The 13,561-nt window shown below is 38.7% G+C and overlaps 1 protein-coding gene across 1 annotated transcript in view; it reads right to left on the bottom strand.

The window, feature by feature from the left end:
- Nucleotides 1–44: 44 nt before the first annotated feature.
- LOC104489788 (peptidyl-glycine alpha-amidating monooxygenase B-like) overlaps nucleotides 45–13,561 on the bottom strand; it is a gene marked incomplete at its 5' end in the record, with an annotated part of 18,944 nt that continues 5,427 nt past the window's right edge. The window contains 9 exon segments of the mRNA XM_010131993.1: nucleotides 45–80; nucleotides 82–293; nucleotides 2,443–2,496; nucleotides 3,850–3,949; nucleotides 4,967–5,085; nucleotides 9,138–9,338; nucleotides 9,969–10,176; nucleotides 12,094–12,166; nucleotides 12,667–12,783. Coding sequence (XP_010130295.1) covers nucleotides 45–80; nucleotides 82–293; nucleotides 2,443–2,496; nucleotides 3,850–3,949; nucleotides 4,967–5,085; nucleotides 9,138–9,338; nucleotides 9,969–10,176; nucleotides 12,094–12,166; nucleotides 12,667–12,783 — 1,120 coding nt within the window.

Below are 13,561 nucleotides of genomic sequence, written 5' to 3'. Positions count from 1 at the left end.
ACAGAAGGGTAAAGGGACAGTAAGCCTCTCTTGTCCCTCAGTGTTCAGCAATGTTTTGAACTGGAATAAAGCTTGTTCTCTAGAGTTACCTCCATAGACAGCTGTCTTCCTCCACCGAATAAATACTAAAATTGCCAGCAGAACAACAAAAGGGATAATTAGAAGAGTTGTAATAAGAACAAAGGAAACTCCAGGGCTGGACTGTTGGACCAAATGTTGTTTTTCCTGCTTCTTCAGAGGGTTTGTTGGTTCTGGGTTGTTTTTCAGTCTGGCTTCTGCAATTGTTTCTGATTCTTTAAAAAGAAGAAAATTTCAGTATGTAATCCATATGCATCGAACAACATAGAACAAGGCATTAAAGAAAAGAACAAGCTAGAATGCTTGAAGTGTTGAATAAGAAGGAAAAAACCCCACAAACACTTATGGAGACATTTTTAGCCCTCGCTGATGTTATCCCAAATGTAAGGCAGAGAGAGTCTGAATTATATCACTCAGTAGCAAAGATGCCCACCCCTTTTCTCCAATGGGGAAATAAGAGGTGTCAGGGAGAGTTTTGTCTTAAGAAGTACCTATCATTTAAAATACAGGAAAATCCCCTAAAGATCTATTTTTACAAATAGGCTTGTGATGTAGTATCAGTTAAATATCTCTTTTTGATAACAACACTTCCACAAGAAATAGAGAAATTCAGTGTATGCTGCGTTACATAAACAAAAAGGAAAGCATTCAAAGTTCTTTTTAATAAACTTGTGACAAAGGGTTTCTGAACTGCTACATCCCATGGAAGAACTCTCTCTCTGTAAACCTGGAGAGCTTTTGAAAACTGCATCCAGTCATTCCTAATTTATTATCTCTCCACCTACAAGGAGAAAACCCATTTCAGTAAAATCTATACTGTTTTGTGTATGTATAGCGGTAACTTTAAATGAGTAAAACTGTCTAGCTATGTGAAGTCTGACTCAACTGCATGTCTTAAGTAGCTTCAGTTTACACTTAACACTAATACAGTGATAACAACAATATCATTGTCATCACTGATATGATGATAACAATGATACAATGATAACATGCTGTCCATTTAATTTTACTCCTCTGGGTAAAGCTGCAGTTCTCACCATATCTTGCCCCACTTCACAACAGTGCAAACAACAGTAACAGTCTGCCACCAGGAGGCTGTGAACATGAAGGCCACTCCTGTCCGTTTATTAAGCAGAGGATGACACACAAAGTCCATTGGCTATTTGTTTTTTTCTTGGAGTTGAAAGCAGTTAATTTCAGTCTAGGTACCCTAAGAGTTTTAGAGATTGTTACCTAAAAACTGTTTCTTAACCTGGTGATACTCCTCTATAACATTAGAAGTGTCAGCTAGCTATCTTCCTAAAGAAAGTCAAAAATGCATTATTATATCCCTAGATTTGTTGTACTGTGGATGCTATAATGCTTCAGCAGGGCTGATAAAGCAACAGAGATAAAATAGAAGGGTAACAGTTTTGGCAATAAGAATTTTGTTGTTCTATAATGTCAGCCTTCTTTTTTCTACTCTATTCTACATGCTTGCAATGGACAGTTGGGATCTTTTGCTATTTTTCCTCTGTCTGCATATCCATGGTTAAGCAAACCACACGAGGTCTGAATTCAACCAAAGGAAAACGGCTAAGAATGTCTGAGCCTTTTATAAAAGCCTCTCCATAGTCTGGTACTGGCTTTCTGAAAGGGAAATTAACTTTTCCTTTTCAACTTAGAAGACATATGTAACAGAATACAAAGGTTTCAAATTACTTTTAATTTTCCTGAATTCCTATTTTAACCCTTTCAATTTCCTCTACATGTATTTCTTTATCCCCTTATATTAAGTTTCTACATGTTTTTATTTTGGTTTTGTTTTCCTATTTTCATTTTCATGCAGATAAATTGAAAAAAGATAAAGCACTACATCTAGTGAACTAGATCTAAATGGAAAAAAAGATTTTATTTTCCATATGGTGTGACTAGCAAGGCTGTGTACTGAAAGACTATGCTGAAAGATAAACCAACTGCCATTTCAAATAACCCTTTTCTGGTGGTTGAGGTTTGTGGAACAGGGGGAAGGCTGCTTGGGAGTAACTATCACAGTTATATTTCAGAGCTTTTTCTACATCTAAGAGAGCTGCCACAGATACTAATCTGAACTGTACCAGATGGCAGTATGGAATTAATCCATTAGTTAAATTTTTATCTTAGTGTCTGTGAAGCACTTGTCTTCACTGAAAATGAAATGTTTAGATTGGCTGTAAAAAAGCCTCTACTAGGTAAGACTCTTATAAGCTGCTTTCTAGTGCTTCCTATGCCAGCTCATTTTATCTGTAGAAATGATGATGAAAACTTTCCTTCCAACTTGGCAGAAGCAGTCCTAGTCTATGTGAAAATACTGGTTCCTTCATTTCCATTATGAATCAGACTAACCTTTTACTTCCTGTACCTCAATACCAGCCTTTTTAACTGACCGATGTTCCATTTCTGTAAAACAAAATTATTCTTCAGGACAACTGACATTTCAGAAAGACACTCAGTGACATTTTCCTGCTAGCTTTCTCAAATAAGTACACTCCTACAGTAAACAATCCCATCAGCATCTGAACATCACCAAGAACAGTCAATATAAACCATTCAATAGCTCACAAGGCCATGGAAACAAGAGGGAGCTTGACTGATGAAAGGTGTTTGCAATAATTAACCCATGCCACAGAGAGATTTTATGGGCATGTATAAAGGTTCAAGGAGACCCTCAAAAATATATCTGTTCATTATAATCAAAATCATGATGGATTAAAGGCTGTCTCATTCAGGGGTCCTTAGCTGCTGCAGTTTTATATTGCAGCAAAAGATAAAACCAAAATGATATACAAGGATTTTCCTCATCTAACCTATAAGTGATGAGTCATTCCATTATTTTTTTGTTCTCACATTTCTTTTAATAAAAGCCTAGAAGTGTTCTTGTTCAGGTTACTGTATGCAGAAAAAGCCATATCCAGTCAGAATTACAATTTATCTGGTCTAGTTTCCTGTTATTAAAAGCAGTTAATATGTGACCTCCCAAAGGAAAATCCATAAACTAGAAATTCATTTGTAACAGCAGACTCTTACTGGTTGACTAACACCCTGAAGCCTGAGGTTTTATCTCTCTCATATATTGTTTTATCCAATAGAACGTAACATTGGATGATATTTTTATTCCTGTAAAATGCCTAACCTCTCTCTGAATCCTACTAAATTGACGTCTGACTAATCAGGTCCCTCTCCCTGAAGTCAGGCTGCTTGCCTTGGGGTTTACTTCCCTGTTAAAACTGGGAAGTATTTCCACATCAGGAAATAGGACTTCAAATTATACTAGATTAATTTTCTAACAATAAACACTCCCAATTACATGAATATTAATTAAAATATAAATTTTAAGTTGACTTGTCTTTTTGCTTCAACTCCTTGAGTTTTCTATATGATAAGCTCCAGGGAAGAAGTTCACTTCATTCAGCAAATGATACATTAAAATTACTAAAATGCTAAAGAAACATGCTTTTGTTTAAGCAGGTACTGACATGACAAGGGATAGATCTACCATGAGGCAAATGCATTTTGGTTCCTCCTGCAACAAATGAACTCATGCACTCATGACTTTTCTTTGACAAAGAATGCAGCAGTGCTGAAGAATGGTCTTAATGAAACCTGAGCACTGGCACACAACTTCTGCAGGCAGAGCTTGTAGTTATTTAAGTTACTGTCATTAAATCAGGTTCTTGGCCAGTGGTACCAGATAAGTGATAATGATCTCAAGATACAAAATGCGAAGCTGTAACATTAAGAACAAGAACATACTTCCTGTGGATGCAAATTTCCACACTGCTCTGGCATGAACGTCTCCAACAAATACTGTTTTATCTTCTAAAGCCACAACATCATGTGGCATCTCAAAGCTCTGTGAAGATAAGCAGTCACAGATTACTCTTAAGTGTCTACACATTCATGAAGTTTCCTTAATCCTGAACTTGAGACTGGTCATATTCAGTCCTTAACAAAAAAAAAAAACCCAACAAACCACAGGGAAAACACAGCAGGTGCTGGTGTGCAGACCTAATGTGAGTGGAGAGTGATTTCATTTCTACTGTATGTTTGCCTTCTCCAGGGATAATGACATGGAGATTATTTGAGCTATTAATACTAAACAATTTTTATATTCATCATATTTTTTAATATTCTTGCATTAATTTTTATCTTGTGAAATATATATTTTAAAATTCATAAACCTTGTTTGCAAGCCCACATATTTAGTTTTTGTCAGAGTTTGTATGCAACGCAACTATTTGCTATACTCCGAAAAAAGTAACTTTCTCTAATATAATATAAAACTGGACTGCAAATAACAGAGAGTATACGTGTTACCCAGAAATGGGAATCTTAACATTCATTCTTTAGCCTAAAGACAATCTAAGAAAATTTTTTTTAAATAAACATTTTTTTTTTATGTACAATACTGTATGAACAACGTTTAGCCTTAACTTCCACATTAATCTGCTGTAAAGAAGAGATGTAACCATATAGTTGAGTATTATTTCTGCTTAGGAATATACTCTGTTTTTTGACATATTACTAACATCTAAATATATTAATATTTCAAGTTGTTCATTCTTCTCTTAAATTAGCCTTTAAGAACTACCTGACAGCAATAAAGTAGGCTTATCCTGACTGAAAGTATTATCTGTAGGAATCATCATGAGGGTAATAAAATTTTCAAATGTGTACCACATGTAGGAACTAAGACCCAAAATTCTAGTGTCTTAATTAAGTGAACATTATAAAGAAATCCTTCTGAATACCTTACATTGTGGAACATCTTTTTTCCTGTAATTGCCTTATGAAAGCTGGAGAAGTAGGATGATTCCAGTGTTTTCATATATATAATTACAAGCACCAGGCACTGTATGCAATACTCTACCTTTCTAAGTGGAATGAAAGTATCAATTATTTCTCCAGTAGAGAAGTTCATCATGAATCCTTGCAGTGGTTCTGCCTCTTCAGGATAAGACATTCCATTAACTGCAAAGAGGAGACCACCTGAAACAACATTAGATTGGCTTCAACAAAAGCAAACTACAGTTAGGATGAATCATAATAGCATAGATACACAGACACGCATAGCATGGTAGGGACTGTAAGAGACCTCTGGAAATCATCTCGTCCACCCCCACTGCTAAAGCAAGTTCACCTAAAGCACGTTGCACAGGTTTGTGCCCAGGTGGGTTTTAAAAGTCTCCAGAGAAGGAGACTCCACAAACTCTCTGGGCAGCCTGTTCCAGTGGTCTGCCACCCTAAAGTGAAGAATTTTTTCCTCATGTTCAGATGGACCATACTGTGTTCCAGTTTGCGCCTGTTGCTCCTTGTTCTGTCACTGGGCATCACTGAAGAGTCTGGCACCATACTCCTGATACCCATTCTGCAGATACTTATAAGCATTCGTAAGATCCCCTTTCAGTCTTCTCTCTCCAGGCTAAACAGACCCAGGTATCTCAGCCTTTCCTCCTAAGAGAGATGCTGCAGTCCATTAATCATCTTTGCAGTCCTCTGCTGGACTCTCTCCAGTAATTCCCTGTCTCTCTTGCACTGGGGAGCCAGAACTGGAGACAATACTCCAGATAGGGCCTCATTAGGGCAGAGTAGAGGGAGAGAAGAACATTCTTAATGCATCTCAGATGAAAAAAGGCTTTCTGAGAAAGAGAGAGACAGAAAGGTAACTCAGTAAGAAACTAAATCACAAAAGGCAAGTTAAGCAAGGTATTGTCATAGGTTAGGGCTTGGCTGACCACTAGACAATTGACAGATGCTCTCTATTAACACCCTCCCTTCCCAAAGGAGAGGAGAAAGGGAATAACGGAGAGAGACTTATGGACTGGAAAAGAAAAACAGAACTGTTTTAATGAAAATAATACAATAAAATATACACAAACATATACAATCAAATATCAAACCCAACCCCCCTGATGACATCATGTCACTGTCACCATTGATGCTGTGGGCAAGCACTGGGGAAATCCCAGACTGGACTCAGCAGCAGACAGGAACTGGATTCCAGAGCTGGATTCAGGAATGCATGGATTGGGATTGAAGACAGAACAGAGAGAGTCCTCCTTGGACACCGGCCACTGAAGAAGAGAGCTTAACCCTTGTGATCTCTCAGTTTTATACTGAATACGATGTATAGGGAATGGAACACCTTGTTGGTCAGCTTAGTCCTGTCAGTCACCTGTCCTGTCTACACATGCCCACAGGTGCAGCCTCTAACTTACTGCAATTGTACACAAGATTTAGCAGTGACCTTAGTCTTCACAGGAGCAAGTATAAGCAAGAGCCTTTCTGCACACCAATCCCTGGTACTAACTGTAAACATCAAGCCTTACCACTTCTAGAAGCAGAAGCAACCACTCTCTTCAAAAATATGCCGTTAACTTCAGACAGTGCAGTTAATTAGAAGAGACTGAGCTGAGAAGTAAAACCACTGAACAGAATTAGTTCTGTTCTAACTGAAACCAGAAGAGGTATAACAAGTGCAAGTTTGGCATTTAAGAGATGCACACTTTATCCAAATGAGAACAGGCAAGGCAGTATTTCACAGATTGGTTTAAATGTAAAAAGAATTTGAAAGCATAAAAAAATATAATTTGAAGAATGCTTTGCTAACAATGCTTGATCTGATAAAGGAAAGTTCTTTAAATGCTTCAAAAGCAGAAAGTCACCTCAGGAATCAGTGGGACCACAAGAGGAAAAGAGTGAAAGGAGGATTTGGGGCCTCCTGTGGCAGAGAAGCTCATTTTTTGTCATTTTTTTCTGTTGAATATGTTGGGGAGAATCTGACACTCAATTTTCACACCAAAGAGGTCAGAGGAGCCAGTTCAACTTGAAGGAGATACACAAAAGGTGTTAAGACAAGTTAGAGGTTAATAATTCAGGTTTGAATTCAGGTTTGGATGGCATTCACTCAAGTTCAGAAGGAAGTTAAATGTGAAACTACAGACCTCAGGCCAAGCTCAGTAACCTAGAACTGCAAACAGCCACTCCTCCAGAAGACTGCCAAAGTAATACCCATCTACAAGAGAGGCTCAAGAGGGTGCCTGGGGTCTACACATCAACAATTCTGGCTTCATCCCCAGTAAGACAGTAGAATCTATATTAAAGAGTAGGACATGGGTAGGAGTGGCTTGTCAGAAGCAAGTTGGTATGGCTTCTCTAAGGGGAAACCGTGCCTCACCTCTGAATGGGGAGAAAGAGCACTCAGGTAAAGGAGATCCTGTAGACGTACTTGGATTTTTAGAAAATCTTTGATAAGGTTGTGTATCAGAGGTTATTAAAGAATGTGGTTGTCACAGGGCTGAATGGAAGATCCATTAATGAACAGAAAGCAAAGAGCAGAGCTGCAGGGCAGAGCTTATAATTTTTCAGGATAGAGAAGTCTTGAGTAGTACGATCCTTCAGAGATCAGAGCCAGAAACAATTTTATTCAATAGTCTTTATCAGTGACCTGAAAAATGGGGTGATCAGTGTCACTTCTCAGTCTGAGGAAGATACTGAGATCTGCGGAACAGTCAAAAGCTTGATGATTATGAGAAATTCTAGAAAGACTTTTTATAAGAATGAGTTGTCAGATGGCAGAAGTGCTTCAGCAAAGACAACTGTAGTGATGCTTCTGAACAACAACAACAACAAAATCTTGATCGTGCCTACTTGATGTTTAGCTTGGAAGTGGCAGCTACAACTCAGGAGAAACACCTCCAAGCCATCACTGAAAAGTCTCTATGTCTTTGCGTCAATGTACAGTGACAGCCAAAATTTCAACAGAATTTTGGGCATCATCAGGAGGAGAATTAGGAATGAAGCAGACAGTTCTGCGACTATGCAAAAACTTAGTATGCCCATACCTTAAGTACTGAGTGGTATTTTACTCTCTGCATCTCAAGGAGGTCCTAATGAAATTACAGATGCTAGAAGAGAAAGGCAACTACAGTCAAGGGACTGAAACAATTAGATGGCTGAAGGGGAGAGACTAAGGTGGCTGGGGTTCTTTGGTTTGGAAAGGCAGCTAAGAGGCAGCACATACAGAACTGTGGAACTGTTAGTTACCAATTCCCAAAATACTGGGACTGAGAAGCACTCAATGAGACTAGGTCACTTTTTAAAATTAAAAGTAAATAAAGTGGGTAGTGAACTTCTGGAGCCTGTAACTGCAGGATGTCAAGGAGGCAGACAGAACAAGCCGGTTCAAAATGGTATTTGGAGAACTCACAAGCAATAGGTCTATAGAAAGACACTAGGAGGAAGAGGTCAGGAACTATCTCTTAACAGCCTTAAGTAAAGTGCTTGTGAATGCATGAGGAGTAGGAGAGGAACAGACCACAAACTGCAGCCAGGCTTTCCACATTCTCCTCAGAATGCCTCTCTTGCTGCCGTTGCAAGAGACAGAGCTATAGGTATCAAGTATCTACGCAGTACAGCATTTCTTATGTTCTTGGCAGATGCAGGAGACGTAACCCTGATATTAAATTTGGTATCAACTACAGAGTCAGGAGCCTGACATGCCAAATTTCCTCACCCAGTTCTTGACATTTACATTACCTTAATAAAGTAATTAACCAGATTGTGATATTAAAAACCACAACTTTTTCAAACCGTTTGCTTTCAGATTTTTTGTTTTATGAAATCCAAAACTTCTCTTGATAGTTTGGAACCTTTTTGTTTCACTGTCTTCAATGGAGCTTGAAATGAATATTTTAAACCATTATTATTAATTAATTATTGACTGTGCAGTCACTAGGAAGCAAACCACATCATCTACTTGTTGACATCACATTTAGGGAGTCTAATCAGTAATTTCTCAAAAGCAGAAATTATATACATGCTTCCCTCATCCCACAAGTAGGAGAACAGGACAGTTCTAAAACTCCAAACTTCTATTTCTGTTTTCTATTTCTAGGACTGTTCTAAAACAGCTTTACTTTGAAAGAGAATAAATATCTGGTCTAAGGTAACATGATAGCACTCTTCATGAAATAATACTGTGTACACACTAGCGTAAAGCAAGTACTTGAAATCTGAAGAACAGGGAAAAAAAAGATTACCTGGAACATAGGAAACTGCAAACAACTCTCTTCCAAATGCTTTGTGCTTGATCTCTCTTATGAACTCCCCAGTCTCTAACCTGAAGCACTGAATTCGACCATTTTCCCTGTCTGCAACACACAGCTGATTGAAGTCAGGGATCAAGGCTAAGCTGTGAGGAATACGAAAGTGCCCAGGTCTGGCTCTGCCTAAAGAAGTCTCTGCAATACAAAATATCCAGGTTTGTGTTAAAGTACATATCGCAACTATCCATTTTGCTTAGAAACAGCAAAATGTCACACAAAGAAATATAGCATTGGAAAGAAATGAATAAAGTCAGCTTGCTTTCTTCTCCTAGCAGCTTTATTTGTTTAGGTGGGTAAACTGTAGTAGTCTTTTGAGTTGTCTTTGTAAATATGTAGCCTGATACATAAATCTGAGTCAGGCAGAAATGTAGTTATTCCTAAAATTAATACATGGGATCATGGCATAAATCTCACAAAAATGGTAAAGGCTTATACTATTTAATCAAATGTTTAAGAAAAAAATAAGAGTTTTTCTGAATGTCAGAACATTGACGTGACAAGATAGGACATGCCAATACTTGTACTGCAAGCATGCTAACAAATTCCCATTTTTATTTCTAGTGAATATATAATTACTACAAGTAGCTGCATCAATAGAGAAAACTGGAATACAATGACAGGACTGAAATTCAGCTAGGGCCTGAAAGGTATTTCAGTAATAGAAATTTATAAATAAAAGTAATAATTACAACAGCAATCTCATGGTTCACGGTAAGTTCATTGCAACAGCAGTATAGGTAAAGTACCAAGAGCTCTGACCGGTACCTTCTCCCCACTGCATCGTGTACAATCCCTCTGGAGAGAACTTAATGATTCGACTGTTACAGTAGCCATCGGAGACATAAATGCTGCCAGTGATTGGATCCACAGCCACATCAGTTGGTTGACAGAAATGATTTTTGTCACTGCCTGGTTGCAAAGCCACTCCTAAGATCAGTAATGGTTCTTTGACATCTGCTCCCAGTTTGAAAACCTTTTATTTAATCAACGGGAAAAGAGAAGTATCAGTTATGGAAAGTGAAATATAAGAGGAATGACTGTCTATGGGAAAACAGCTATTACTGTGTATAAAATAAATTTACACACCAAACATAATATTGTCCTGGTTTAAGATAAACAGGGTTGGTTTGTTTTTGATGGACAGATCAAACAGCCAATGGTTTATTCTGCCCACGTACGTCAGCGCAGTTCACTGGTTGTGGAGTTTTCGGCCTCCTTAAAAATGGCACGCAGTGGAAACCGTGCCCCTTTTCACCCATTGCTTGGGGCTACCATGACCCTCTTTTCTCCCTGCTGCTCAGTGCTGCTGCCTGCTGCCCTCCTCTCTGTTGCTCTGCCCCAGGGCCACCACATGCCTCTGCAGCTCCATGTGCTGCCACTCGGCACTGCCGAGATCTCTAACGCCACTCTGCTCCACTCCAGGGCCACTCTGTGCTGCTACAGCCTGGCCCTACGCATAGACCATCATCTCCACCACCACTGCTGTTTCCTGATGCTCCCAGCCCAGCCGCCCACCCACTCCATGTGCTGCTGCTGTTTTCTGCTGCCACTGAACAGCCTGGTAGCTTTTACTGCTACGTTTTCTTTAACCGTGGTTTGAGCGCACATTCTGTGCTCCTTCCACCACACCCCCCCTTACTGCAGCAGTTCTAATCCTATATAAACTTGGTAATACCTTGTTTTTCTGTATGTAGAATCTTTATATTGTTATTAAAACTGCTGTAGTTTCCTAAACTTAACAGAGGCCTCACAAACTTTTTCTTTTCCTCTTATCCCTTTTCTTAACGCTTTCTTCTGGAACAGGACTGGGGGCTGATTAGAGAGAGAGAGAGATATCATCCTGTAATTGGCCAGCCTTGGCCAACCAGTGACAATATATTGACTATAACATCTATTACCAGTTTTTCAATAGTGTTAATTCTAGGAAATCTCTGCCCCAAATACAAATTTCCTGTGATTACAGCAAACAAATTTGTTTCACATTCTAGGCTTAAGTACTCAGGAGACTTGCTAAGCAAAGACGTAGCTGAAAAATCTGATCTTTTTAAAATAGTAATTGTTTTAAAACAGATACCTTTATTTCTGAATACTATGTTCACGTAGCAAATTATTCAACATAACTGTATTCCATGAAACATAGAATCACAGAATGCTTTGGGTTAGAAGAGACCTTCAAAAATCATCTAGTCCAACCTTCCTGCAATGAGCAGGGACATCTTCAACTAGATCAGGTTACTCAGAGCCCCATCCAGCCTAACTTTGAATGCTTCCAGAGACGAGGTGTTCTACCAGCTCTCTGGACAACCTGTGCCAGTGTTTCACCACCCTCATTGTAAAAAATTTCTTCCTTATAGCTAGAATAAACCTTCCCTCTTTTAGTTTAAAACGATTACCCCTTGTCCTGGTGCAACAAGCCCTGCTAAAAAGACTGTCCCCAGCTTTCTTACAGGCCCCCTTTAAGTACTGAAAGGCTGCAATAAGGTCTCCTCGGAGCCTTCTCTTCTCCAGACTAAACAGCCCCAACTCTCTCAGCCTGTCCTCATAGAAGAGGTGTTCCATCCCTCTGATTATTATTGTGGCCCTCCTCTGGACCCGCTCCAACTGGTCCATGTCTTTCTTGGACTGAGGACTTCAGAGCTGGACGTAGTACTCCAGGGGAGGTCTCACCAGTGCAGAGTAGAACAGCAGAATCGCCTCTCAAGACTTGCTGGCCACAGAGGCCAGCATGAAGGCAACAGAGATCAATTTCTGTAGACATATTCTTCATGTTTAACTTAACAAGCCTATATATAGTTTTATGGCTTAGATCTCTTATGTCAAATCTCTAGGAAAACAAAAACTTTTTTTGGCTAAATATTAAGGTCCTTGTATTAAAGCTTCAAAAACATACCTGATGGAGAGCTACATCAGTGACCCAGTAGTTACCATTTGTATCTATACTCAAGCCATGTGGTAAATAAAATCTGCAAGTACAAATGTAGAAAAATCAAGTTAAAAATTTCTTTCAGGAAGATGCGAAGATTTCACTTTTTATCTGCAGATCAACAAATAATGTACATACTAACTACCTGCAGTATTTAATGAAAAAGATATCCTTATGGAATATATTTTTTTTTCCCCAGAAGACTGTCTCAGCTCTGAAATTCAGTTGATTTCTGGTCTTTAATTCAGGCTAATATTTGGTATTTTTAAGGATAATGTACAATACTCACAAGCCTCTGCAATGCTGTTAATCGGGCAAGCAGATGAAATTGTACAAATTGCAAGAAAGCAGAGGTGGTAAAGATGGGAAATTACTTTCTTTTATTAGCTCCTGATTTTGTAATTAATATTTATTAATTGAAATAAGAAGCTATATTCACACAATGTAATATAAAACATACATAAAAATTAGTTTGGGGACTTTCTGGAGTAAAATATAACTTGAATGTTAGCTCTATTTATAAAAGTAAAAATAACTTACAGACTATGGCCCATGGAATGAAGCAGTTTTGCATTACTTGGATTCAGAACAAGAATTGTATTCTGTTCAATTGGTCCAAGTCCTCTTTGCTGATACACAAATTTGCTGTCAAAAGAACTACACAAAAATAATGGAATGGTAAGCCAGCATTAGAAGATTCCACTGATGAGCAATGCACATGCAACTTAAAGTTGACTTACGAAAATTAATTCTAGTGCAGAATTATTGGTCTTTTCCTTTCTTTAAATAAGCCTTATTACATTACTGTACGGTTACAAGAGTTACACTGTTGGACATCTGCATTTCCTAGTGAGGTTAGCACTTTCAAACTAAAGCTACACCAAATCAACACAGCAGCAATTAATATAATCCTAAAGCAAGCTAGCAAAAAGACTCTTCCTTTTTTTTCTCTTCTTTGCTGTGGCGAATCAGAAATGGGAAATCTAATGACATAGCCTAAGTAAAAATATAGCTAATAACCAGGGCACAACTACCAGTAAAAACAGGTGTATTTTATACTGTCTAAGGCTGTGTTTGCATGTCTTTTTTCTTTATTCAAACACAAATTGATATTTTGCTAGAACTTACTATTGTAATATTCAGAACTTAAGATTCAGAACTTAAGATTCTTGTGCTTTTCAGAGCATGCTTGCAGGAGACTATGGGGTATGATGTTGTCCTGGTTTAATATAAACCCAGTCTGACAGACGTATGAAACAAACCAGTTCCGGTGTTCCTGCCCCTGCACGTCACTGCCCCTGTGGAGCATCTTGGCGGGACGATGTCTCCTTCAGATGCTGCATACAGAGAGTGAGAGACCTCCTGCCCTGGCCCTTTGCCTCCCTGCCCCTGCTGCAGACGATGTCACAGTTCCAACAGCTGCTGCGGTGGCACG

The sequence above is a fragment of the Buceros rhinoceros genome, unplaced genomic scaffold, assembly GCF_000710305.1.
Source record: "Buceros rhinoceros silvestris isolate BGI_N320 unplaced genomic scaffold, ASM71030v1 scaffold6190, whole genome shotgun sequence".
Lineage (NCBI taxonomy): Eukaryota > Metazoa > Chordata > Aves > Bucerotiformes > Bucerotidae > Buceros > Buceros rhinoceros.
The sequence above is the reverse complement of the archived record's forward strand: the minus strand, read 5'-3'. Positions and strand labels throughout refer to the sequence as shown.